Below are 27892 nucleotides of genomic sequence, written 5' to 3' on the forward strand. Positions count from 1 at the left end.
GTCAGCACTGAGGGAGCGCCGCACTGTCGGAGGGTCAGCGCTGAGGGAGTGCCGCACTGTCGGAGGGTAAGTACTGAGGGAGCGCCGCACTGTCGGAGGGTCAGCACTGAGGGAGCGCCGCACTGTCGGAGGGTCAGCACTGAGGGAGCGCCGCACTGTCGGAGGGTCAGTACTGAGGGAGCACCGCACTGTCGGAGGGTCAGTACTGAGGGAGCGCCGCACTGTCGGAGGGTCAGTATTGAGGGAGCGCCGCACTGTCGGAGGGTCAGTACTGAGGGAGTGCCGCACTGTCGGAGGGTCAGTGCCGAGGGAGCGCCGCACTGTCGGAGGGTCAGCGCTGAGGGAGTGCCGCACTGTCGGAGGGTCAGCACTGAGGGAGTGCCGCACTGCCGGAGGGTCAGTCGGCGTCCTGAAGGTGCTCTGTCAGATTTTGTCCCCGGTGATGTTCCATTGTCTCTGAATTCAGGGGAGAGACAGAACGTGACACCCGGTGAGGGGCTGATTGAAGGTTCTTGATGGGCCGTTTTGTTTCTGTGCCTCCCCTCCCTCCCTCTGCAGGTTTGTATTATCGGTGACTGCGTGGGAGGGATCCTTGGATTCGACGCCCTCTGTAGCAACGTGGCCGTCAGCAGTGCCACTAGCAGCCGCCGAGGGAGTGTGGTAAGGTTCACACACGAGACGTGAAAGCTGAGCTGGCTGACGTGACCTGGGATACTAGGCTAGAGGGTCGATCAACAGAGAAGCAGCGACAGACATTGAAGGGGATATTTCAGAGTATTCAGAATAAGTACATTCCGACTATAAAGAAAATCTCTAAGGAGAGGACCCACCATCTGTGGTTAACTAGAGATGTTAAGGAAAGAATCAAACTTAAGGCAAAAGCTAACAAGTCCGCAAAGATGAGTGGCAGGACAGATGATTGGACAGAATATAAAGAACGGCAGAGAATGACCAAAAGGTTAATCGGGAGAAAGAAATTAGAGTTTGAAGAGGGAGCGAGTTAGGAATGTAAAAACGGATAGCAAGAGTTTCTACAGGTATTTAAACAGGAAAAGAGTAACTAAAGTGAGTGTTGGTCCTCTGGAGAGTGACAGTGGGGAGTTAATAGTAGATAATAAGGAAATGGCGGAAGAAATGAACAAATATTTTGCTTCTGTCTTCACGATAGAGGATACATTAAACATTCCAATAATAGCTGTAAATCAGGAGGTGGGAGGGAGAGGGGAACTTGGTGAAATTCCAATCACTAGGGAAATGGTACTGAGCAAACTGATGGAGCTGTGGGCTGACAAGTCTCCGGGTCCCGATGGACTTCATCCCAGGGTCTTAAAAGAGGTGGTGAATGAGGTAGGAGATGCGCTGGTGTTAATTTTCCAAAATTCGATAGATTCTAGAAAGGTTCCATCAGATTGGAAAGTGGCAAATATAATCCCTCTATTCAAGAGAGGGAGGGGGGCAGAAAACAGGAAACTATAGGCCAGTTAGCCTGACGTCAGTCGTGGGGAAGTTGTTAGAATCGATCATTCAGGAGGGTATAGCTGGGCACTTAGAAGAGCTCAAGGCAATAGGGAAGAGTCAACATGGTTTTGTGAAAGGAAAATCATGTTTAACCAATTTATTGGAGTTTTTATTGAAGGAGTCACATGCGCGGTGGATAAAGGGGAACCTGTAGATGTGCTGTACTTGGATTTCCAGAAGGCATTTGATAAGGTGCCACATCAAAGATTATTACCTTATGAGAGTCTCGCAGCAACACACACACACAAGGGGTGCGGAGAGTGTTGAAAGGACAGAGATTGCTGACTGATGATTTAATCGTGCTTTTATCTCTTTATTCATTTTCCTTGAATCTCTCCATCTCTTCCTTGTTCTGTCTTTCACACTCTCTTTTTCACTTTCTTTCTCACTTTCTTTCACTCTCCCTATCTCTCTCTCTGTCTCTCTCTCCCTCTCTCCCACTCTGTCCCCCTCCCTCTTCCTCACTCTATGTTTCCCCTTGCCCCTGTCTCTCTCTCTCTGTCTCACCCCCTCCATCTCTGCTTCTCTCTCTGTCTCTCCCTCTCTCTCTTTCTCCCCCCTCTTTCTCCCACTCTCTCTCCCCCTCTCTCTCTCTCTCCCTCCTCTCTCCCTGCCTCTCTCTCTCTCTGTCTCTCTCTCCCCCTCTCTGTCTCTCTCTCTCTGTCTCTCTCTCTCTGTCTCTCTCTCTCTGTCTCTCTCTCTCTGTCTCTCTCTCTCTGTCTCTCTCTCTCTGTCTATCTTTCTCTCTCTCTGTCTCTCTCTGTTTCTCTCTCTCTGTTTCTCTCTCTCTGTTTCTCTCTCTCTGTTTCTCTCTCTCTCTGTCTCTCTCTCTCTGTCTCTCTCTCTGTCTCTGTATCTCTCTATCTTTCTCTCTCTCTCTCTGTCTCTCTCTCTCTCTGTGTCTCTCTGTCTGTTCCTTTCTCTCTCTGTCTGACTCTCTCTCCCTCTCTGTGTCTCTGTCTCTCTCTCTCCCTCTCTGTGTCTCTGTCTCTCTCTCCCTCTCTGCGTCTCTCTCTGACTCTCTCCCTCTCTGCGTCTCTGTCTCTCTCTCTCTGTCTCTCTCCCTCTCTGTCTCTCTCTCCGTCTCTCTCTCCCTCTCCCTATGCCTCTCTCTATCTCTCTCTCTGTGTCTCTCTGTCTGTTCCTTTCTCTCTCTGTCTGTCTTTCTCTCCCTTTCTGTGTCTCTGTCTCTCTCTCTCCCTCTCTGTGTCTCTGTCTCTCTCTCCCTCTCTGCGTCTCTGTCTCTCTCTCTGTCTCTCTCTCTCCCTCTCTGCGTCTCTGTCTCTCTCTCTGTCTCTCTCCCTCTCTGTCTCTCTCCCTCTCTGTCTCTCTCCCTCTCTGTCTCTCTCTCCCTCTCTGTCTCTCTCTCCCTCTCTGTCTCTCTCTCCCTCTCTGTCTCTCTCTCCCTCTCTGTCTCTCTCTCCCTCTCTGTCTCTCTCTCCCTCTCTGTCTCTCTCTCCCTCTCTGTCTCTCTCTCCCTCTCTGTCTCTCTCTCTCTGATGCTTACAGAGCACTGAGAGACTGTCTCCAGAGATCTTGATAGACACGGATTCACTGAGCAATTCCAAGCTGGAGAGAAGCCGTCAGCTGAGTAAGAGTCACAATGAGCTGTCGACCGCCTCATCGATGGAGACTGAGAGAGACACTCCCAGGAAACACAGTAATTCCTCCACCTCCGACATCGACTCTGTTAAACACCATCAAAACTTCCTGTCCACGTGAGCATTGCCTTTGAAACACCAAGATTCCTGCTCTTGATCACTGTCCAGTGACCCCTGGGTTAGAGAGAGAGAGGGGAATCAGCCAGGGTTCCTGCTCCTGATCACTGTCCAGTGATCCCTGGGTTAAAGAGAGAGAGGGGAAATCAGCCAGGGTTCCTGCTCCTGATCACTGTCCAGTGATCCCTGGGTTAGAGAGAGAGAGGGGAAATCAGCCAGGGTTCCTGCTCCTGATCACTGTCCAGTGATCCCTGGGTTAGAGAGAGAGGGGAAATCAGCCAGGGTTCCTGCTCCTGATCACTGCCCAGTGATCCCTGGGTTAGAGAGAGAGAGGGGAAATCAGCCAGGTCTCCTGCTCCTGATCACTGTCCAGTGATCCCTGGGTTAGAGAGAGAGAGGGGAAATCAGCCAGGGTTCCTGCTCCTGATCACTGTCCAGTGATCCCTGGGTTAGAGAGAGAGAGAGGAAATCAGCCAGGGTTCCTGCTCCTGGTCACTGTCCAGAGATCCCTGGGATAGAGAGAGAGAGAGAGAGGGGAAATCAGCCAGGGTTCCTGCTCCTGATCACTGTCCAGAGATCCCTGGGATAGAGAGAGAGGGGAAATCAGCCAGGGTTCCTGCTCCTGATCACTGCCCAGTGATCCCTGGGTTAGAGAGAGAGGGGAAATCAGCCAGGATTCCTGCTCCTGATCACTGTCCAGTTATCCCTGGGTTAGAGAGCGTGTCTCGGTGATGACCCCGGCTTGTGCTCTAGTGATCGTTGAGTATTGTGGGAAATATGATGCCTGTTTCTGATTGGCGTTGGTCTCCCTCCCATCAGGCTGCAGGCGAACATCCTGAAGGATGGGAGTGGGATGCGGAGGAACAGCAGCTCCTCGGTGATTAACCTCGACGGGAGCGAGAAGCTGGACTTTGAGGTCTCTGACCTGTTCCTGTTTGGCTGCCCTCTGGCCCTCGTGCTGGCTCTGCGCAAGACCATCGCTCCCGGTTTGGACCGTAAGCACATTTCCTCGTCTCTCTCTCCTATCCTTGACTGGGATTGTGCTCCTGAGACCGGGGAAGGTTGAGTGTGGTTGGGTGGTGGGGGAAGAGGTTCAGGGGGAGCGCTCAAAATCCGGAGGGGTTCACGATGGGTTATCAACGAGGAGACGCTGAGACCGAGGTTCGAGGCGTCGGAGAGAGTGGTCGAGCCCTGGGAAGGGTGGCAGCACCCACAGGAGGCCATCCTGCCCATCATGTCTGTGCTGGCCCTCTGCAGGAGCAACTCACCAAGTCCCACCAACCCCCCCCCTCCCAACCTTCTTCCCGTAACCCTGCACATTCTTCATTTTCAGGTCATGATCCAATTCCCTTCCCAAAGCCTCGATTGACCCTGTCTCCCCCACACTCTCAGACAGTGCGTTCCAGATCCTAACCACTCGATTGACCCTGTCCCCACCACACTCTCAGACAGTGCGTTCCAGATCCTAACCACTCGATTGACCCTGTCTCCCCCACACTCTCAGACAGTGCGTTCCAGATCCTAACCACTCGATTGACCCTGTCTCCCCCACACTCTCAGACAGTGCATTCCAGATCCTAACCACTCACTGTGTGAAAAAGTTTCTCCTCATGTCGCCGTTGCTTCTTTCACCAATCACATTCAATCTGTGACCCTCTGGTTCCCGATCCTTCCACCAACGGGAACAGTTTCCCCTGATCGACTCTGTCCAGCCCCCTCGTGATTTTAAACACCTCGATCCAATCTCCTCTCAACCTTCTCTTCTCCAAGGAGAACAGTCCCGGCTTCTCCAATCTCTCCACGTCACTGAAGTTCCTCGTCCCTGGAACCATTCTCGTGAATCTTTTCCGCACTCTCTCTCTAAAGCCTTCACATCCTTCCTAAAGTGCGGAGCCCAGAACTGGACACAATACTCCAGTTGAGGCTGAACCAGTGTTTTATACACATTTAACATAACCTCCCTGCTCTTGTACTCTGTGCCCCTATTAATAAAGCCCAGGATACTGTCTGCTTTATTACCCACTCACTCAACCTATCCTACCACCTTTCTCTTCCATTGCTGTTTACCGTGAGTTGTTTATGTGTAGTGAAGGGATTGTGGTAATGTCACTGGACTGATAATCCAGGCTGAGTTTAACAAGTTCAGACCATGAACTCTGTCCTCCATTTTGACCCATTTTTAATTCTTGTCTTTTTTCCCTCCCCCCCACCCCAAACAGGGCGATTGTAACTTGTTCACGTGTTGTGCTTTCACAGAGTGCCGACCCTTGTTCCGAGTCACAGGGTTATACAGCGCAGAACCAGGCCCTTCGGCCCATCGTGTTCATGCTGGCGATCAAGCACCTATCCATTCTAATCCCATTTTCCAGCGCTCGCCCTGTCTACGTTGGCGTTTCAAGTGCTCATCTGAATACTTCTTAAATGTTGCGAGGGTTCCCGCCTCTACCACCCCCCTCAGGCAGAGAGTTCCAGATTCCCACCACCCTCTGGGTGAAAAAATTCCCCAACTAAACCTCCTTCCCCCTTACCTTAAATCTATGCTCCCTGGTTATTGACCCCTCCGCCAAGGGGAAATGTTTCTCCCTATCTACCCTACCAATGACCCTCATAATATTGTACACCTCGATCAGGTCCTCCCTCAGTCTTCTCCGCTCTAAGGAAAACAACCCCAGTCTCTCTTCATATCTGAAACTCTCCAGCCCAGGCAACATCCTGGTGAATCTCCTCTGCACTCTCTCCAGTGCAATCACATCCTTCCTGTAGTGTGGCGACCGGAACTGCACACAGTACTCCAGCTGTGTGCTAAATAGCGTTTTATACAGCTCCAACATAACCTCCCTGCTCTTCTGTTCTATGCCTTGGCTCATAAAGGCAAGTGACCCATATGCCTTCTTAACCACCTTGTCTAGCTGTGCTGCTGCCTTCAGGGATGTATGGACACGCACAGCAAGGTCCCTCTGATCCCCTGTACTTCCTAGGGTCCTCCCGTTCATTGTGTATTCCCTCGCCACGTTAGTCCTCCCACACAGAGCTGTGTTCTGCTCTTCGCACCTTCTGCTACCTGACCTTCATGCCACCATTGACACCTGCCTTAGTCTTTAACACTATCATTACCACTCCCCTTGTCTTAAGTCCATGACGTCTTTGCCGTTTAATCTCTCCTGAGCTCCCAGCTGTCCCTGACCGATGCTGCTCCACTAACTCTACCCCCCCAACCTCTCTTCAACAGGACAAAACCCAGCACGGTTTCCATAGAAAATGCCGGCAAAACTCAGCAGGTCTGGCAGCACTTGTGGAGGGAGAGAGAGAGAGAGAGAGAGAGAGATCAGAGGTAACGTTTCGAGTCCGCATGACCCTTCTTCGGAGCTCGGACTCGAAACGTTAACCCTGCTCCTCCCTCCACAGACCTGCTGAGTTTTTTTCCAGCATTTTCTGTTTCTATTGTTATTATTGCGGGTGGCGTTAGTGGTAATGTCACTGGACTGGCAATCCAGAGGGTAGGGGACCCGGGTTCCAATCCCACCACGGGCAGATGGTGAAATTTGAATTCGATATTTTTTTAAAAATCTAGAATTAAAAGTCTGATGACGACCATGAAACCTTTGTCGGTTGTTGTCAAAACCCCATCTGGTTCACTCATCCCCCTTTGTCGGTTGTTGTCAAAACCCCATCTGGTTCGCTCATCCCCCCTTTGTCGGTTGCTGTAAAAACCCCATCTGGTTCGCTCATCCCCCCCTTTAATGGAGGGAAATCTGCCGTCCTTACCCGATCTGGGCCTACACTGTGACTCCAGACCCCCTACACCCATGTGGTTGACTCTTAAATGCCCCTCTGAACCAAGGGGGGCAATTAGGGATGGGGCAATAAATGCTGGGCCCGGCCAGCGAGGCCCACGTCCCGTGAATGAATTTTAAAAAAATTAAAAATCATTGGGGTATTTGGGTTCAATTTCAAATCCCGTTAATTTGTAATAAATCCGCCATTATAAGCTCGTCTCTGTGAAAGTAGCACTGGGTGGTGTAAAAACCCATCTGGTTCCCAACACGGAAGGAAATCTGGCATCCCCGTCTGGCCTGGCCTATCCCTGGAAGTACCTCAACTCTGAATAAGGTGGTGGGCACCTCCATAAGCAGAGGGCCAAGTGGTGGAGGAGGGCTAATGGAATGTTTATCCTTTATTGGAGAGGGATGGAACATAAGAGTAAGGATGTCGTGCTTCAGTTATACAGGACATTGGTGAGACCACATCTCGAATACCGTGTGCAGTTTTGGTCTCCTTATTTAAGGAAGGGTGTAAATGCGTTGGGAGGTGGTTCAGAGGAGGTTTGCTAGATCGATACCTGGAATGAGTGGGTTGTCTTATGAGGAAAGGGTTGGACAGACTGGGCTTGTTTCCACTGGAGTTTAGAAGAGTGAGGGCGGGGGGTGGGATTTGATTGAAGTTATACAAGATCCTGAACGGCCTGGACAAGGTGGACGTGGAAAGGATGTTTCCTCTTTGTGGGTGAGTCCGGAACTAGGGTTGGGGGCGGGGGGGGGGTCACTGTTTTAAAATGAGGGGTCTCCCTTTTAGGACAGAGATGAGGAGGAATTGTTTTCTCTCTGAGGGTCGTGCGGCTTTGGAACTCTCGGCCTCCGAAGGCGGTGGGGGTGAGGGGGGTCACTGAATATTTTTTAAGGCGGAGGTAGAGAGACTCTTGTGAGGCAAGGGGGTCAAAGGTTATCGGGGGGTTAGATGGGAATGTGGAACTCGACACGCAAACGGATTAGCCGTAATCTTAGTGAATGGCGGAGCGGGCTCGAGGGGCCGAATGGCCCCCTCCTGCCCCTATTTCGTATGGGCCTGGGAAGGAGCGGTGAACGAGTCCGCTGACCATCTCTTATCTGCTTCCAGTGGCCAAGTCCCGACCCGCTTGTCAGCAGATCTACAATCTCTTCCACCCCGCCGACCCCTCCACCTTCCGGCTGGAGCCTCTGCTGGCCAGGGATTTCCACATGATCCCACCATTCATCATCCCGAGATACCAGAAGTTTCCGCTGGGAGACGGGAACTCCTCACTCCTAGGTAAACGGGGACTGTGCTGGGATTCGCTGTATATTAATGGGGACTGTGCTGGGAATCACTGTATATTAACGGGGACTGTGCTGGGAATCACTGTATATTAACGGGGACTGTGCTGGGATTCACTGTATATTAACGGGGACTGTGCTGGGAATCACTGTATATTAACGGGGACTGTGCTGGGATTCACTGTATATTAACGGGGACTGTGCTGGGATTCACTGTACGTTAACGGGGACTGTGCTGGGATTCACTGTACATTAACGGGGACTGTGCTGGGATTCACTGTACATTAACGGGGACTGTGCTGGGATTCACTGTATATTAACGGGGACTGTGCTGGGATTCACTGTATATTAACTGGGACTGTGCTGGGATTCACTGTATATTAATGGGGACTGTGCTGGGATTCTCTGTATATTAATGGGGACTGTGTTGGGATTCACTGTATATTAACGGGGACTGTGCTGGGATTCACTGTATATTAACGGGGACTGTGCTGGGATTCACTGTATATTAATGGGGACTGTGCTGGGATTCTCTGTATATTAATGGGGACTGTGTTGGGATTCACTGTATATTAACGGGGACTGTGCTGGGATTCACTGTATATTAACGGGGACTGTGCTGGGATTCTCTGTATATTAACGGGGACTGTGCTGGGATTCTCTGTATATTAATGGGGACTGTGTTGGGATTCACTGTATATTAACGGGGACTGTGCTGGGATTCACTATATTAACGGGGACTGTGCTGGGATTCACTGTATATTAACGGGGACTGTGCTGGGATTCACTGTATATTAACGGGGACTGTGCTGGGATTCACTGTATATTAACGGGGACTGTGCTGGGATTCACTGTATATCAACAGGGACTGTGCTGGGATTCACTGTATATTAATGGGGACTGTGCTGGGATTCGCTGTATATCAACAGGGACTGTGCTGGGATTCACTGTATATTAATGGGGACTGTGCTGGGATTCACTGTATATTAATAGGGACTGTGCTGGGATTCACTGTATATTAACGGGGACTGTGCTGGGATTCACTGTATATCAACAGGGACTGTGCTGGGATTTACTGTATATTAATGGGGACTGTGCTGGGATTCGCTGTATATTAATGGGGACTGTGCTGGGATTCGCTGTATATTAACGGGGACTGTGCTGGGATTCGCTGTATATTAACGGGGACTGTGCTGGGATTCACTGTATATTAACGGGGACTGTGCTGGGATTCACTGTATATTAACGGGGAATGTGCTGGGATTCACTGTATATTAACGGGGACTGTGCTGGGATTTACTGTATATTAACGGGGACTGTGCTGGGATTCACTGTATATTAACGGGGACTGTGCTGGGATTCGCTGTATATTAACGGGGACTGTGCTGGGAATCGCTGTATATTAACGGGGACTGTGCTGGGATTCACTGTATATTAACGGGGTCTGTGCTGGGATTCACTGTATATTAACGGGGACTGTGCTGGGATTCACTGTATATTAACGGGGACTGTGCTGGGATTCGCTGTATATTAACGGGGACTGTGCTGGGATTCACTGTATATTAATGGGGACTGTGCTGGTCGATAATGGGGAGTCTGCTGGGATTTTTCACCGCTAATTTGGGATCTGCCGGGTTCTCCTCCCTCGCGCAGGCTCACGTTTCAGCCTCGGTTCTGTGGAAAGAAATGCTCTGATTCCCTCGTTCACCCTGTCTCTCTCTCTCTCTCTCTCTCTAGCCGACACTCTTCAATCCTACTCCTCCATGTTCAGCGGGGTCCCCGAGCCAATGTCCACCACCACGCTGACTCCGGGCCACAGCGACATCTGGCAGAGCAGTGAACACCTCGTCTCCACCGAAGGACCCATGGCCCAGCCAACCAGTCCGGCGCCTTGTAACGTCGCCCGGGGTAAGATTGTTTCCCGCTCCGTGCGGCACTCCCTCAGTACTGACCCTCCGACAGTGCGGCACTCCCTCAGTACTGACCCTCCGACAGTGCGGCACTCCCTCAGTACTGACCCTCCGACAGTGCGGCGCTCCCTCAGTACTGACCCTCTGACAGTGCGGCACTCCCTCAGTACTGACCCTCCGACAGTGCGGCTCTCCCTCAGCACTGACCCTCCGACAGCGCGGCACTCCCTCAGTACTGACCCTCCGACAATGCGGCTCTCCCTCAGTGCTGACCCTCCGACAGTGCGGCTCTCCCTCAGCACTGACCCTCCGACAGTGCGGCACTCCCTCAGTACTGACCCTCCGACAGTGCGGCACTCTCTCAGTACTGACCCTCCGACAGTGTGGCTCTCCCTCAGCACTGACCCTCCGACAGTGCGGCGCTCCCTCAGTGCTGACCCTCCGACAGTGCGGCGCTCCCTCAGTACTGACCCCCCGACAGTGCGGCGCTCCCTCAGTACTGACCCCCCGACAGTGCGGCGCTTCCTCAGTACTGACCCTCCGACAGTGCGGCACTCCCTCAGTACTGACCCTCCGACAGTGCGGCGCTCCCTCAGTACTGACCATCCGACAGTGCGGCACTCCCTCAGTACTGACCCTGCGACAGTGCGGCACTCCCTCAGTACTGACCCTCCGACAGTGCGGCGCTCCCTCAGTACTGACCCTCCGACAGTGCGGCACTCCCTCAGTACTGACCCTGCGACAGTGCGGCACTCCCTCAGTACTGACCCTCCGACAGTGCGGCGCTCCCTCAATGCCGGTGTGTAGTTTATGGAACTCTATGTTTGGAGTGGGTCTGCAACCCACAATCCTCTGACCCCAGGCGAAATTTTACTGAGGATGAACTTGGATCTTGTGGGTTTGGAAGAGATTTGAGTCACGCGCTGGAATCCGTGATATTCCGCGTGCTTTTCCTTTCCTGGGATGTGGGCTTCGCTGGCCGGGCCCAGCATTTATTGCCCATCCCTCATTGCCCCCTTGAGAAGGTGGTGGGGGGTGAGCTGCCTTCTTGAGCCGCTGCAGTCCCCGTGTGGTGTGGGTACACCCACAGCGCTGTTAGGGAGGGAGTTCCAGGATTTTGACCCAGCGACAGTGAAGGAACGGCCGATATATTTCCAAGTCAGGATGGTGAGTGGCTCGGAGGGGAACTTCCAGGTGGTGGGTGTTCCCCATGTGTCTGCTGCCCTTGTCCTTCTAGGTGGTAGAGGTGGTGGGTTTGGGCGGCGCTGTCGAAGGAGCCTTGGTGAGTTGCTGCAGTGCATCTTGTAGATGGTACACACACTGCTGCTACTGTGCGTCGGTGGTGGTGGAGGGAGTGAAGGAGGTTGATTGAAGTTTGTGTTTGTTGATTGTTTCCTGCAGTGATCGAGAGATGGTGGGGGTCGAAGCGTATTGACTACGCTCTGTACTGTCCAGACGCCCTCACTGCCTTCCCCACAGTCACTCTCCCCCACCTCTTCCATGCCAGTTACTGGGAGTCAACCGATGTCGTGGCTTTTATACTCCGACAGGTAAGGTAGACCTCCAACTCCACACCAGGGTCAGCATCGAGTGCTCCCAGGACAGGTACAGCACGGGGTTAGATACAGAGTAAAGCTCCCTCTACACCGTCCCCATCAAACACTCCCAGGACAGGTACAGCACGGGGTTAGATATAGAGTAAAGCTCCCTCTACACTGTCCCCATCAAACACTCCCAGGACAGGTACAGCACGGGGTTAGATACAGAGTAAAGCTCCCTCTACACTGTCCCCATCAAACACTCCCAGGACAGGTACAGCACGGGGTTAGATACAGAGTAAAGCTCCCTCTACACTGACCCATCAAACACTCCCAGGACAGGTACAGCATGGGGGATAGATAGAATATAATGCCTTGTTAATCTCACCCTGACTCTTTATTGCCCACTTTCAGAACATAAGAACAGGAGGAGGCCATTCAGCCCCTCTAGCCTGTCCCTTTCCCGGTTGAGACCCCTGCTGACCTGTGGCACATTTCCGACTTTACCCGCTATCCGTTAATCCCTTTGGAACACAGAAACTTCCCAATCTCCGGGCTGAAAGTTAACTCATCTCGCAGAGAGTTCCCAGCTCCAATCACCCTTTATGTGGACGAGCGTTTCCTCACCTCGCTCCTGAACGTTTGGCCTCGAACGTTTACAACCTGCTCCCTCATCCGAGACTCCCCCCCCCAGCCCTGGGGAATCGTCTCTCTCTCTCTCTGTCTCTCTCTCTCTCTAACGACCCGATCGTTCCCCACCTCCCCCTCAGTCTCTTGCAAACTCTAACCAGTTAAGTCGCAGGGACCCCGCAGCCCCTGGTTTGTGGTTTTCCCTTCCCTGTCGTTTTGAACCTGTTCGATTCTGAAGGGGGTTTGAGCGGCTCGATGTTGGAGAGAGGCTGGAACGTTTTGGGGGCGGGGGGGTCACAGTCCTCAAGGTCAGGGTGTCGGCCGATTTGGTACTGTGATGACGGGGGGGTGGGGGGAGGTTTCTCCGCTCGGAGGGGCTGTGAGTCTCTACCCGCCCCCCGCACCAGAGAGAGCTGTGGGATGCTCGGGGGGTGGGGTCGCTGAGTTACATTCAGGACTGGGGACCCAGAGGTATTTTGGGGGCACTGTGTGGGAATGGAGGGGGTTCGGGCGGAATCGAGGCGGAGGACCTGGAGCAGGCTCTCGAGGGGAGGGGGGGGAGCGGAATACCTCCTCCTTCCCCCCCCCCCCACCCCACCCCCACCCCGGGTTCCTGACGTCCGTGTGCTTCCCGGGGGTCCTGAGTTTTGCTTCTGTCCCTCTCGCCCCCCTCCCCCCCACCGCCCCCCGCCCCCTGCAGGTGATGAAGCAGCAGAACGTGGAGCCTGAGCAGTTGGGCCTGGAAATCTCGGACTACATCCCCCCGCTGCCTCGCGAGAAGTGGCTGCGCAGACGGACCCAGGTCAAGATACGGGTAGGCCTCACCAGCAACAACAGTGGCGCTGCGGCGGGTGGCCAAATCTCAGCCGGGATGGGTGGGCGGAGGTGGCGGTATAGCCGGGGGTGGGGGGCATCTTTGGTGTGGCGGGGGAGGGGAGTGGGAGGGTGGGGGGGAACCGTGGGTCGAGGGTTGGACCGTGCGATCGGAAATCGGAACCTTCCGTTGGCGCTTCCTCCTGGCACTGCTGCACGATTGCAGCTCGACAAGTGCCCCCTCCCACCCACCTCCCCCACACCTGCACAATTGCCCCCACCACCACCACCCCCCAACCATGTGACGAATCACGTGTCCCACCCTTGCACCGTGGCAAGTTTGTATTGGGCTGGAAACAGTCACCTGGACAAATGATGGAAGAATTGCCCAAATTTCAGGCCACCACGCCAACCTATACTGTGGGACCAAAGGGTGCCGATTGTTCAGCAGATTGGCTGTCTGGTACGAATTAATTCTTGCGTGCGGGTGGGCATGAGATGCGGGTGCCACTGGCCAGTCCGGCATTTGTTGCCCATCCCTCATTGCCCCCCTTGAGCAGGTGGTGGGTGGGTGAGCCGCCTTCTTGAGCCGCTGCAGTCCCCATGTGGTGTAGGTACACCCACCGTGCTGTTAGGGAGGGAGTTCCAGGATTTTGACCCCAGCGACAGTGAAGGAACGGCCGATATATTTCCAAGTCGGGGTGGTGAGGGGCTCGGAGGGGAACTTCCAGGTGATGGGTGTTCCCCATGTGTCTGCTGCCCTTGTCCTTCTAGATGGTAGCGGTTGTGGGTTTGGAAGGTGCTGTCGAAGGAGCCTTGGCGAGTTCCTGCAGTGCATCTTGTAGATGGTACACACACTGCTGCTACTGTGCGTCGGTGGTGGAGGGAGTGAATGTTTGTGGATGGGGTGCCAATCAAGCGGGGCTGCTTTGTCCTGGATGGTGTCGAGCTTCTTGAGTGTTGTGGGAGCTGCATCGCCGACGCACAGTAGCAGCAGTGTGTGTACCATCTACAAGATGCACTGCAGCAACTCACCAAGGCTCCTTCGACAGCACCTTCCAAACCCACGACCTCTACCATCTAGAAGGACAAGGGCAGCAGACACATGGGGAACACCACCACCTGGAAGTTCCCCTCTGAGTCACTCACCATCCTGACTTGGGAATATATCGGCCGTTCCTTCACTGTCGCTGGGTCAAAATCCTGGAACTCCCTCCCTAACAGCACTGTGTGGAGTATTCCATCACACTCCTGACTTGTGCCTTGTAGGTGGTGCAGAGAGATAGGGAGAGTTGTAGGGGCTACAGGAGGAGATAGGGAGGGTTGTAGGGGCTGGAGGAGGTTACAGAGATAGGGAGGGTTGTAGGGGCTACAGGAGGAGATAGGGAGGGTTGTAGGGGCTGGAGGAGGTTACAGAGATAGGGAGGGTTGTAGGGGCTGGAGGAGGTTACAGAGATAGGGAGAGTTGACGGGGCTACAGGAGGAGATAGGGAGGGTTGTAGGGGCTGGAGGAGGTTACAGAGATAGGGAGGTTTGTAGGGACTGGAGGAGGTTACAGAGATAGGGAGGGTTGTAGGGGCTGGAGGAGGTGACAGAGATAGGGAGGGTTGTAGGGGCTGGAGGAGGGTTACAGAGATAGGGAGGGTTGTAGGGGCTGGAGGAGGTGACAGAGATAGGGAGGGTTGTAGGGGCTGGAGGAGGTGACAGAGATAGGGAGGGTTGTAGAGGCTGGAGGAGGTGACAGAGATAGGGAGGGTTGTAGGGACCGGTGGCAGCCCTCCCTATCTGGGTAACCCGATGGGAACAGGAATCACTCTGATCCGTTGGGATGATCTGTGTGGTCGAGGTTAATATTTTTCCCTCCCTGTGTTTCCAATCGCCAGAATGTTGCAGCCAATCACAGGGCCAGCGACGTGGTTGTGTCTGTCGCCGCCCCCCAGGTCCTGAGTGGTCGATTCACCTACGGGCCCTTGGACGTTGTCACACTGACCGGCGAGAAGGTAGGTCACCCCCTTCCCCCGTCCCGGGCCCCGCCCTCCCCCCCCCCAGTCCCGGGCCCCGCCCTCCCCCCCCCCCCCCGGTCCCGGGCCCCGCCCTCTCCCCCGTCCCGGGCCCCGCCCTCTCCCCCGTCCCGGGGCCCGCCCTCTCCCCCGCCCCCGCCCTCTCCCCCGTCCCGGGCCCCGCCCTCTCCCCCCATCCCGGGCCCCGCCCTCTCCCCTGTCCCGGGCCCCGCCCTCTCCCCCCCGTCCCGGGCCCCGCCCTCTCCCCCCGTCCCGGGCCCCGCCCTCTCCCCCCGTCCCGGGCCCCGCCCTCTCCCCCCGTCCCGGGCCCCGCCCTCTCCCCCCGTCCCGGGCCCCGCCCTCTCCCCCGTCCCGGGCCCCGCCCTCTCCCCCGTCCCGGGCCCCGCCCTCTCCCCCGTCCCGGGCCCCGCCCTCTCCCCCGCCCCCGCCCTCTCCCCCGTCCCGGGCCCCGCCCTCTCCCCCCGTCCCGGGCCCCGCCCTCTCCCCCCGTCCCGGGCCCCGCCCTCTCCCCCCCGTCCCGGGCCCCGCCCTCTCCCCCCCGTCCCGGGCCCCGCCCTCTCCCCCCGTCCCGGGCCCCGCCCTCTCCCCCCGTCCCGGGCCCCCGCCCTCTCCCCCCGTCCCGGGCCCCGCCCTCTCCCCCCCGTCCCGGGCCCCGCCCTCTCCCCCCGTCCCGGGCCCCGCCCTCTCCCCACGTCCCGGGCCCCGCCCTCCGCCCTCCACCCCCCCCACGTCCCGGGCCCCGCCCTCCGCGCCCCCCGCCCCGTCCCGGGCCCCGCCCTCCCCCCCCCGTCCCGGGCCCCGCCCTCCCCCCCCCGTCCCGGGCCCCGCCCTTTCCCCCCGGTCCCGGGCCCCGCCCTCCCCCCCCCCCGTCCCGGGCCCCGCCCTCCCCCCCCCCGGTCCCGGGCCCCGCCCTCTCCCCCGTCCCGGGCCCCGCCCTCTTCCCCGTCCCGGGCCCCGCCCTCTCCCCACGTCCCGGGCCCCGCCCTCCGCCCTCCACCCCCCCCCACGTCCCGGGCCCCGCCCTCCGCGCCCCCCCCCGCCACGTCCCGGGCCCTGCCTTCTCCCCCCACGTCCCGGGCCCCGCCCTCTCCCCTGTCCCGGGCCCCGCCCTCTCCCCCACGTACCAGACCTCGCCCTCTCCCCCCCGCCCCGGGCCCCGCCCTCTCCCCCCCCCGTCCCGGGCCCCGCCCTCTCCCCCCTTGTCCCCGCCCTCTCCCCCCCAACCCGGGGCCCCGCCCTATCCCCCCCACCCCAGTCCCGGGCCCCGCCCTCTCCCCAGTCCCGGGCCCCGCCCTCTCCCCCCCAACCCGGGGCCCCGCCCTATCCCCCCCACCCCAGTCCCGGGCCCCGCCCTCTCCCCCGTCCCGGGCCCCCGCCCTCTCCCCCGTCCCGGGCCCCGCCCTCTCCCCCGTCCCGGGCCCCGCCCTCTCCCCCCGTCCCGGGGCCCGCCCTCTCCCCCGTCCCGGGGCCCCGCCCCCTCCCCCCAGTACCGGACCCCGCCCTCTCCCCCCCCACCCTGTCCCGGACCCCGCCCTCTCCCCTGCGTCCCGGGGCCCCGCCCTCTCCCCCCCCCGTCCCGGGGCCCCGCCCTCTCCGCCCCGTCCCGGGCCCCGCCCTCTCCCGTATCCCGGGGCCCCGCCCTCACCCCCCGGGCCCCGGACCCCGCCCTCTCCCTGTGCCCCTCTCTCAGGCTGTTCTCTTGCTCTCGCTCCGACAGGTCGACGTCTACATCATGACCCAGCCTTCGTCGGGGAAGTGGATTCAGTACGGCTCTGAGACCACCAGCAGCAGCGGGAGGATCTCCTGCAGCCTCCCGCCAGACAAGTGGCTCCCCCTCGGCACCTATCCCGTCCGCATGTTTGTCAGGTAACATCCCGGGAAGCTGCGGAGAGACCGGGGGGGGAGGAGAGCCGGGACTGTTCTCCTTGGAGCAGAGAAGGTTAAAGGGGGGTGGGGATTGAATTGAGGCGTTTGAAATCCCGAGGGGGTTTCCGATCGAGGGAACGAGGGGGAAGTGTTTCCAGTGACAGGAGGGTCGGGAAGCAGAGGGACGCGGGTTGAGGAGAATCGGGAAAAGGAGCAGAGGGGGAGATGAGGAGAATTGTTTATTTCCCACACACACAGCGAGTTGTTGTGATCTGGAAGACGCTGCCTGGAAGGGCGGTGGGAGCAGATTCAATAGGGACCCTCGAAAGGGGCAATTGGAGAAATACTTGAAGGGGAAAAATTTACGGAGAGGGGGAGAGAGCAGAAGGGGGGAGTGTGGGATTAATAGGATAGATCTTTGAGACCCAGCACAGGCTCGATGGGCTGAATGGCCTCCTCCCAATAATTGTGTGGTGCCGCGGCTGTCCAGGAGCTGTGGCTCGAGCTCCTCCCAGTAACTGAGCTCAGTTCTGGTCACTCTACCTCAGGAAGTACATATTTGCCTTGGAGGGGGGTGTGTCGGACATTCACCCTGGTCCAAAGGGGGTTAAATCTCGAGGACAGGTTTCACAGACTCAGGATACGGGATTGGCAGAGAGATAATATTTGCTATGTCGTGGGGCACCTGCTGGGAGAGTCCAGAACAAGGGGGCAGAACCTTCAAAAAAAACAGGGATTGTGTAATGTGTGCAGGGACAGGGTAAGGATCACTGTGTCACTGTACAGAGTCACTGTTTATTCAGGGTAAGGATCACTCACTGTGTCACTGTACAGAGTCACTGTTTATTCAGGGTAAGGGTCACTCACTGTGTCACTGTACAGAGTCACTGTTTATTCAGGGTAAGGATCACTCACTGTGTCACTGTACAGAGTCACTGTTTATTCAGGGTAAGGGTCACTCACTGTGTCACTGTACAGAGTCAGTGTTTATTCAGGGTAAGGATCACTCACTGTGTCACTGTACAGAGTCACTGTTTATTCAGGGTAAGGGTCACTCACTGTGTCACTGTACAGAGTCACTGTTTATTCAGGGTAAGGGTCACTCACTGTGTCACTGTACAGAGTCACTGTTTATTCAGGGTAAGGATCACTCACTGTGTCACTGTACAGAGTCACTGTTTATTCAGGGTAAGGGTCACTCACTGTGTCACTGTACAGAGTCACTGTTTATTCAGGGTAAGGATCACTCACTGTGTCACTGTACAGAGTCAGTGTTTATTCAGCAGGGTAAGGGTCACTCACTGTGTCACTGTACAGAGTCACTGTTTATTCAGGGTAAGGATCACTCAGTGTAACTGTACAGAGTGACTGTTTATTCAGGGTAAGGATCACTCACTGTGTAACTGTACAGAGTCACTGTTTATTAAGGGTAAGGGTCACTCACTGTGTCACTGTACAGAGTCAGTTTATTCAGGGTAAGGATCACTCACTGTGTCACTGTACAGAGTCACTGTTTATTCAGGGTAAGGATCACTCACTATGTCACTGTACAGAGTCACTGTTTATTCAGGGTAAGGGTCACTCACTGTGTCACTGTACAGAGTCACTGTTTATTCAGGGTAAGGATCACTCACTATGTCACTGTACAGAGTCACTGTTTATTCAGGGTAAGGATCACTCACTGTGTCACTGTACAGAGTCAGTGTTTATTCAGCAGGGTAAGGGTCACTCACTGTGTCACTGTACAGAGTCACTGTTTATTAAGGGTAAGGATCACTCACTGTGTCACTGTACAGAGTCACTGTTTATTCAGGGTAAGGATCACTCACTCTGTCACTGGACAGAGTCACTGTTTATTCAGGGTAAGGATCACTCACTGTGTCACTGTACAGAGTCACTGTTTATTCAGGGTAAAGATCATTCACTGTGTCACTGTACAGAGTCACTGTTTATTCAGGGTAAGGATCACTCACTGTGTCACTGTACAGAGTCACTGTTTATTCAGCAGGGTAAGGATCACTCACTGTGTAACTGTACAGAGTTACTGTTTATTCAGGGTAAGGATCACTCACTGTGTCACTGTACAGAGTCACTGTTTATTCAGGATGAGGGTCACTCACTGTGTCACTGTACAGAGTCACTGTTTATTCAGGGTAAGGATCACTCACTGTGTAACTCTGCAGAGTCATTGTTTATTCAGGGTAAGGATCACTCAGTGTAACTACAGAGTCACTGTTTATTCAGGGTAAGGGTCACTCATTGTGTCACTGTACAGAGTCACTGTTTATTCAGGGTAAGGATCACTCACTGTGTAACTGTACAGAGTCACTGTTTATTCAGGGTAAGGATCACTCACTGTGTAACTCTGCAGAGTCACTGTTTATTCAGGGTAAGGGTCACTCACTGTGTCACTGTTTATTCAGGGTAAGGATCACTCACTGTGTCACTGTACAGAGTCACTGTTTATTCAGGGTAAGGATCACTCACTGTGTCACTGTACAGAGTCACTGTTTATTCAGGGTAAGGATCACTCACTGTGTCACTGTACAGAGTCACTGTTTATTCAGGGTAAGGATCACTCACTGTGTCACTGTACAGAGTCAGTGTTTATTCAGCAGGGTAAGGGTCACTCACTGTGTCACTGTACAGAGTCACTGTTTATTCAGGGTAAGGATCACTCACTATGTCACTGTACAGAGTCAGTTTATTCAGGGTAAGGGTCACTCACTGTGTCACTGTACAGAGTCACTGTTTATTCAGGGTAAGGATCACTCACTGTGTCACTGTACAGAGTCACTGTTTATTCAGGGTAAGGATCACTCACTGTGTCACTGTACAGAGTCAGTGTTTATTCAGCAGGGTAAGGGTCACTCACTGTGTCACTGTACAGAGTCACGGTTTATTAAGGGTAAGGATCACTCACTGTGTCACTGTACAGAGTCACTGTTTATTCAGGGTAAGGATCACTCACTCTGTCACTGGACAGTCACTGTTTATTCAGGGTAAGGATCACTCACTGTGTCACTGTACAGAGTCACTGTTTATTCAGGGTAAAGATCATTCACTGTGTCACTGTACAGAGTCACTGTTTATCCAGGGTGAGGGTCACTCATTGGCCTGTTGACGGTTGTTCTTGACCTTTGCCCTCACAGGGGTGACCACACTTACGCCGAGTGTTATCTCTCAGTGCTACCGAAAGGAATGGAATGTGTGGTCTTCAGTATCGATGGTTCCTTCGCCGCCAGCGTCTCCATCATGGGCAGCGATCCCAAGGTGCGGGCTGGAGCTGTCGATGTAGTGAGGTAGGTAAATCTTCAACCTTTTGTCCATCTCCATCACTGGACCCAGTGATCTCAGAGACAGGACAGTGAGCAGGCAGAGAGGAACAGAGCGAGAGAGGGGCGGGGAGAGGGGAAGAGGCAGAGACAGAGAGACATAGACATAGAGACAGAAACAGAAAGAGAGATAAGCGGAGAGAGATGGAGAGTGAGAGGCAGCGAGAGTGAGGTAGAGAGCGAGGCAAATAGACAGTGAGACGGGGTGGGAGAAAGAGAGCACGAGACGGGGTGGGAGAGAGAGAGCGCGAGACGGGGCGAGAGAGAGCGCGAGGTGGAGCGAGAGAGACGGGAGGAGGGAGAGAGAGAGAGACGGGGAGGAGGGAGAGAGAGAGAGAGACGGGAGGAGGGAGAGAGAGAGAGAGACAGGGGAGGAGGGAGAGAGAGAGACAGGGGAGGAGGGAGGGAGACAGGGGAGGAGGGAGAGGGAGACAGGGGAGGAGGGAGAGAGAGACAGGGGAGGAGGGAGGGAGACAGGGGAGGAGGGAGAGGGAGAGAGAGAGACTGGGGAGGAGGGAGAGAGAGAGAGACAGGGGAGGAGGGAGTGAGACTGGGGAGGAGGGAGAGAGAGAGGGGAGGAGGGAGGGACAGGGGAGGAGGGAGAGAGAGAGACAGGGGAGGAGGGAGGGAGAGTGACTGGGGAGGAGGGAGAGAGAGAGAGTGACTGGGGAGGAGGGAGAGAGAGAGAGTGACTGGGGAGGAGGGAGAGAGAGAGACAGGGAAGGAGGGAGAGAGACAGGGGAGGAGGGAGAGAGAGAGACAGGGGAGGAGGGAGGGAGAGAGACAGGGAAGGAGGGAGAGAGAGAGACAGGGGAGGAGGGAGGGAGGGAGAGAGAGAGAGAGAGGGGAGGGGAGGAGAGGAGAGAGAGAGGGGAGGAGGGAGGGGAGGGGAGGAGAGAGAGAGAGAGGGGAGGGGAGGAGAGAGAGAGAGATGGGGAAACAGACACGCAGACTGTGATGCAGAAACCGGGAGTTAGGTAGATAAGAGAGTAAGACGCAGACAGGTCGATAAGGAAGTCAAAAAGGAATGAAAGAATAATAAAGATGATATCAAGTAGATAAAACAGCAATTGATACCGCACCCTTACATCATAAAACATCCCAAGGTCCTCGACAGGAACGTCATCAAATTATAACACTGAGCTACACAAAGTGACCACAGCGTGAGAGAGACTTCACTACATGCGGCGGTGAAATGGACGCAGGGAGGATGTTCCCTCTGGCTGGTGGGTGGGGTCTGGAACAAGGGGTCACAGTCTGAGGATACGGGGTAGACCACTGAGGACTGAGATGAGGAGAAACCTCTTCACTCAGAGGGCGGTGAACCTGTGGAATTCTCCACCACAGAGGCTGTGGAGGCCAAGTCACTGAATATATTTAAGGAGGGAAGAGAGAGATTTCTAGACTCTGAAGGTGTTGAGGGGTAGGGGGAGAGAGCGGGAGTACGGCGCTGAGAGAGAGGATCGGCCGTGGTTATACTGAATGGCGGAGCAGGCTTGAGGGGCCGAATGGCCTACTCCTGTTTCTCTATGTTTAGAGAGGGAATTCCAGAGCTCAGGGGGCCCCAGGCAGCTGAAGGCACGGCCGCCGACGGTAGAGCGATGGGAATCGGGGGCTGGGTGAGAGGCCGGAATTGGACGAGCGCACAGATCGCGAAGGGTGGAGTAAATATACCTGACAGCCCGGCTCCCAGCACGTTACAGAGCCAAGGAGGGGTTTTATTTTGAAGTTTAATTACTGTCACCATGTAGGAAACACAGCAGCCAATTTTCACACAGCAAGATCCCAGAGCAAGCAATGCTACCAGTGACTGGACCATTTGGTTTTACTTATGTATTCACTGAGACACAAATATTGGCCCCATGACTCCATACCGGACTCTGATGGTGTACCCATAACACACTGTCCCCATCAAACACTCCCAGGGCAGGTACAGCACGGGGTTAGATACAGAGTAAAACTCCCTCTACACCGTCCCCATCAAACACTCCCAGGACAGGTACAGCACGGGGTTAGATACAGAGTAAAGCTCCCTCTACACTGTCCCCATCAAACACTCCCAGGACAGGTACAGCACGGGGTTAGATACAGAGTAAAGCTCCCTCTACACCGTCCCCGTCAAACACTCCCAGGACAGATACAGCACGGGGTTAGATACAGAGTAAAGCTCCCTCTACACTGTCCCCATCAAACACTCCCAGGACAGGTACAGCACGGGGTTAGATACAGAGTAAAGCTCCCTCTACACCGTCCCCATCAAACACTCCCAGGACAGGTACAGCACGGGGTTAGATACAGAGTAAAGCTCCCTCTACACCGTCCCCATCAAACACTCCCAGGACAGGTACAGCACGGGGTTAGATACAGAGTAAAGCTCCCTCTACACCGTCCCCATCAAACACTCCCATGACCGGTAGAGCACGGGGTTAGATACAGAGTGAAGCTCCCTCTGTACTGTCTGGTTCTCACCCTAGCTCCTGTTTCTGTCACAGACACTGGCAGGACCGTGGCTACCTGATTGTCTATGTGACTGGACGACCGGACATGCAGAAACAGAAAGTTGTAGCCTGGCTCTCCCAACACAACTTCCCGCACGGTATCGTTTCCTTCTGCGATGGCCTCGTCCACGACCCCCTCAGGCAGAAGACTGCCTTCCTACAGAGTATGGTGCAGGAGGTAAGCGGGAAAGCCCCAGGCTTCTTCTCTGGCCTGGTGCTGACTGGGATAGTGGGACTGAGGTTGTCCCGGAAAGAGCAAGCATCTTCTCATTCTTGTTCTTTCATGGGGATGTGGGCTTCGCTGGCCGGGCCCAGCATTTATTGCCCATCCCTAATTGCCCCCTTGAGAAGGTGGGTGGTGAGCTGCCTTCTTGAACCACTGCAGTCCCCGTGTGGTGTAGGTACACCCACAGCGCTGTCAGGGAGGGAGTTCCAGGATTTTGACCCCAGCGACAGTGAAGGAACGGCCGATATATTTCCAAGTCGGGATGGTGAGTGGCTCGGAGGGTAACTTCCAGGTGGTGGGTGTTCCCCATGTGTCTGCTGCCCTTGTCCTTCTAGACGGTAGTGGTCGTGGGTTTGGAAGGTGCTGTCGAAGGAGCCTTGGTGAGTTGCTGCAGTGCATCTTGTAGATGGTACACACACTGCTGCTACTGTGCATCGGTGGTGGAGGGAGTGAATGTTTAACATGATGGATGGGGTGCTGATGTAGCGGGGCTGTACCCTGTCCATTGGGAACACATCCTTTCTGTAACTTGATGACCAGAAGTGGACGTGGTGCTGCAGCTTTGGTCTAACTAGTGATGTGGATTGTTCTAGCATAATCTCCCAGCTCTTCTCTTTATTGGCTGAGCAATTCAATGTAAGGATCCTCTTTGTCTTCTCAACTACCTCCGCCTTCCCAACCACCTTCAGGGATTCAGTAACCTTCGGTTTCATTCACATCACACGAGTGCCAGGCAATGACCATCACCCCTTGACATTCAATGGCATTACCATCACTGAATCCCCCACTATCAACATCCTGGGGGTTACCATTGACCAGAAACTGAACTGGACCAGCCATATACATACTGTGGCTACAAGAGCAGGTCAGAGGCTGGGAATCCTGTGGAGAGTCACTCACCTCCTGACTCCCCAAAGCCTGTCCACCATCTACAAGACACGAGTCAGGAGTGTGATGGAATATTCCCCACTTGCCTGGATGAGCGCAGCTCCCACAACACTCAAGAAGCTCGACACCGTCCAGGACAAAGCAGCCCCGCTTGATCGGCCCCCCCATCCACAAACATTCACTCCCTCCACCACCGACGCACAGTAGCAGCAGTGTGTGTGTACCATCTACAAGATGCACTGCAGCAACTCACCAAGGCTCCTTCGACAGCGCCGCCCAAACCCACGACCACTACCATCTAGAAGGACAAGGGCAGCAGACACATGGGGAACTCCCACTACCTGGAAGTTCCTCTCCGAGTCACTCACCATCCTGACTTGGAAATATATCGGCCGTTCCTTCAATGTCGCTGGGTCAAAATCCTGGAACTCCCTCCCTAACAGCACTGTGGGTGTACCTACACCACACGGGGACTGCAGCGGTTCAAGAAGGCAGCTCACCACCCACCTTCTCAAGGGGGCAATGAGGGATGGGCAATAAATGCTGGGCCCGGCCAGCGAAGCCCACGTCCCCGTGAAAGGAAGAACAAAAGAAACTTAGTGGACGTGCACTCCTCCTATCCCTCTCCACGTGCCGGTGTCTGTCTGTTGGGTAGTTTCTTTGCCTGTTTTCTCTGCCCTGAGTTCACTGTAACTCTTGTTTCTGTGCAGGCTCAGGTGAAGATTGAAGCAGCCTATGGTTCGATGAAGGATATCTCGGTCTACGCTCTCCTCCGCGTGCCAGCCCAGCAGGTCTACATTGTCGGGAGGCCATCCAAGAAGTGGATGAACCAGTGCCAGGTATTCTCCCCTCCTCCAGCGGTCCCTCGGGAGCGAGGGAGACTCGGGTTCCGAGGTGGCCGATGAGTCCCGCGCGCGCGGGGAGGGAGGCGTTGCTCGGGGTGGGGTGCGGTCGATGGGGTTGTCTGGGAGGTTTACGCCCTCCCTCGAGCACCTTTCCCGAGGGAGTCTCCCGGTGCCTTCCCGAATGATCCTTCTCCGTTTCGGTGGGTCACAGAGCTGGGGGCGTGGGGGGTGGGGGTAGCGGGCGGGGGGGTGTCTCCTGTGAGTCAGTGGGGGATGTTTGACCTCTTCGGGGGTGGTGGGGGGAGATTTGAGGACATTCCCGAAGCCTTTCCCGCTGTCCCCTGGGGTCTCCGTCCCGTGACCGGGGACCCGGCTGCTTCAGGAGTTGCCCGTGTCAGGCCTAGGAGTGACTCCTCCTGCCCGGTGGGGCTGCTTTGGGGTGACTGGCACCTCAATGCTGGGCACGTTGGCCTGGGAGAGGGAGGGACGCCGCAGTTAGACCACCTTCCTTGCCCTCGGATTTGGAGGATCCGTTGGAGGGACTTCAAGGTGCCCCCACTGTAGGCTGTCCATTCGTTGATGGGACGCGGGCGACGCTGGCTGGGCCCAGCATTTATTGCCCATTCCTAATTGCCCTGTTCAGGGGGCATTTAAGAGCCGACCACATTGCCGTGGGGGTCTGGAGTCACGTGTAGGCAGATTGCCTTCCCTGAAGGACATTAGTGTACGAGATTAGGAGGGGCCATGGACAGGGTGGATAGGGAGCAGCTGTTCCCCCTTTAGTTGAAGGGTCAGTCACGAGGGGGCATAAGTTCAAGGTGAGGGGCAGAAGGTTTAGGGGGGGTGGATGTGAGGAAAAGCTTTTTTACCCAGAGGGTGGTGAGGGTCTGGAATGCGCTGCCTGGGAGGGTGGGGTGGAGGCGGGTTAGCCTCACATCCTTTAAAAAGTACCTGGATGAGCACTTGGCACGTCATAACGTTCAAGGCTGTGGGGCCAAGTGCTGGTCAATGGGGTTAGGCGGGGAGGTCAGGTGTCGGCGCAGACTCGATGGGCCGAAGGGCCTCTTCGCTGCACTGTGAGACTCTGTGATCAGTGAACCCGATGGAGTTTTTAAAGACATTCGCCAATGGTTTCGTGGTCACCGTCAGACCTTTAATTCCAGATATTTATTGGATTCGGACGCTGCCCGCGGTGCGATTTGAACCCGGGTCCCCAAGGGCGTTACCCCCCCCCGGGTTTCCTGGAGCAGAGACTCTGCCACCGCCTCCACCCTCAGTCTACGACGGGTACAGGAGCTTGGGGGGGGGATCACTGCTGCCCCATGAGCCACCACCTCAGTGTTGGCTGTGTGTCTGGGTCTGTGTGTATCCGTGAATAAATTTATATGGCTTTGTTGTGACATAACTAAGACGTGTCTCTCTCCCTTTCTCTCTCTCTCTCCCTTTCCCGTTCTCTCTCTCTCTCCCCCTTTCTCTCTGTGTCTCCCTCTCTCCCTTTCTCTCTCTCTCTCTCTCTCCCTCCCCCTTTCCCTGTCTCTCTCTCTCTCCCTCCCCCTTTCCCTGTCTCTCTCTCTCCTTTCTCTCTCTGACTGGGCAGTTCCTGAGCGAGGGCTACATGACGCACCTGGTGCAGCTGGAGAACCGAAGGACCCACGCCGCCGTGCCCGCCAACGCCCGGGTGGGTCTGGCCAAGGGGAGCTTCGGAGGCGCGGGCAGGGGCAGCTTCCCGCGTACCGCCGGCCCCCCCCGGGTCCCTGGCGCCCCCGCCCCCGGCCGCTGCTGCTCGGAGCACGGGGGCTCGGGCGGGGTCGCCGAGCAGGCCCGCAAGCCGCGGAGCGTCAGCCTCCGATTCAACAGCGAGCCGTGATCGGTGAGGGGGCGGGAGCAAGCGGTCCGGGTCCTGCTGACCGCACCCCCCACCCGGCGACCGTGTCGATCCGATCGGCGCCTGGGTAGCGGGGTCACGTCTCCGAAGTGCCACCCTTTTGTCTGCCAGGACGGTGAGACGTGTTTGCGGATTGTCGGCGCTCCTCGACCCTCCCCTCCCCGCCCCCCACCAAAACCAGTCTCGAGGAAAGCCTGGTCTCGCCAAAAGGATCGTGTCGAGCTCACCGCTGTCAACCCTTCGACTCCTTGCTGTCAACCACCGAAGCGTCGCCCTCGCAAACCCGCGACTCCTGCCGACAACTCGCCGTGACTGACCTTTCGACTCCTCGCCCTCGACCTGTCGACCTTTGACTGGAGCTGTCGACCTTTGGACGCTTCGCCACTGCTGACCTTTGGACTCCTCGCCGTCGTCGACCTTGCACGTCACCGCCATCGCTACCTCGCCTCGAAGACTTGCCGGGAGCGGCTCACCCGTTCTCTCGCCTCCTCCACCACCACCACCACCACCACCACCACCACCACCACCACCTCCTCCCTCTCAGCAGGCTCACCAGGCACAAAACTGGACTCTTCACCCTGGGGGCTGGCGTAACTCGGTGCTCGTGGCCGGAGAGTCGGCTATACTGGAAACCCTACCCCTCTCTCGCTTGCGTTCTGGAGCTCGGATGGTCGAGGGACGGACGGTGCACGTCGACGAGACTCTCATTACGTCGGACACCCTTGATAATCCCGCCCCGCTGATCTTACCCCTCGCCTTGTACTTCTGTCCCCTCCGATGTCACATTGCTTGTATTTTTATTCTGATCCGTCCCCGCGGATGTGATATTTCTTGTATCTTTGCTCCGACGGGCATGGGGTGACGGGGTTGGAGGGGCTGCGGAGGTGTTGCCACTTTGCCAAGGGCTCCGCGCACAGACCAGTGCAAACGTTCTACGCTCGTGAGCTCCTGATTGACGGCTGTCGGTCATCCTCCCTTCACAATCAACCATCCAAGCAACCAAGGCACAAGCGGACGCGGTGTAAATATTTAACTGTTTATTTCCACCCCCCACCCCGGTCCAAGAGGATTTCACAATCTGCCCCTCTCTCAGTATTGTAAACAATAAAAAGAGGCAACTCAATTTGGAGGC

At 55.9% G+C, this 27892-nt stretch overlaps 1 protein-coding gene across 1 annotated transcript; it reads left to right on the top strand.

Annotated features, from left to right (window-relative positions):
• Positions 1–558: 558 nt before the first annotated feature.
• Positions 559–27892, top strand: LOC144677639 (membrane-associated phosphatidylinositol transfer protein 2-like; the record flags this gene model as incomplete). The annotated part of the gene is made up of 13 exons (XM_078537678.1): positions 559–660; positions 3028–3236; positions 4056–4231; positions 8130–8300; positions 10043–10213; positions 11617–11765; positions 13084–13197; positions 15080–15196; positions 16935–17083; positions 20236–20385; positions 22911–23094; positions 24741–24869; positions 26473–27892. Coding segments are annotated over 13 exons (2091 nt in total), but the record flags the coding sequence as incomplete, so codon positions are not given.

The sequence above is a fragment of the Cetorhinus maximus genome, unplaced genomic scaffold (genome assembly GCF_964194155.1).
Source record: "Cetorhinus maximus unplaced genomic scaffold, sCetMax3.hap1.1 HAP1_SCAFFOLD_2796, whole genome shotgun sequence".
Lineage (NCBI taxonomy): Eukaryota > Metazoa > Chordata > Chondrichthyes > Lamniformes > Cetorhinidae > Cetorhinus > Cetorhinus maximus.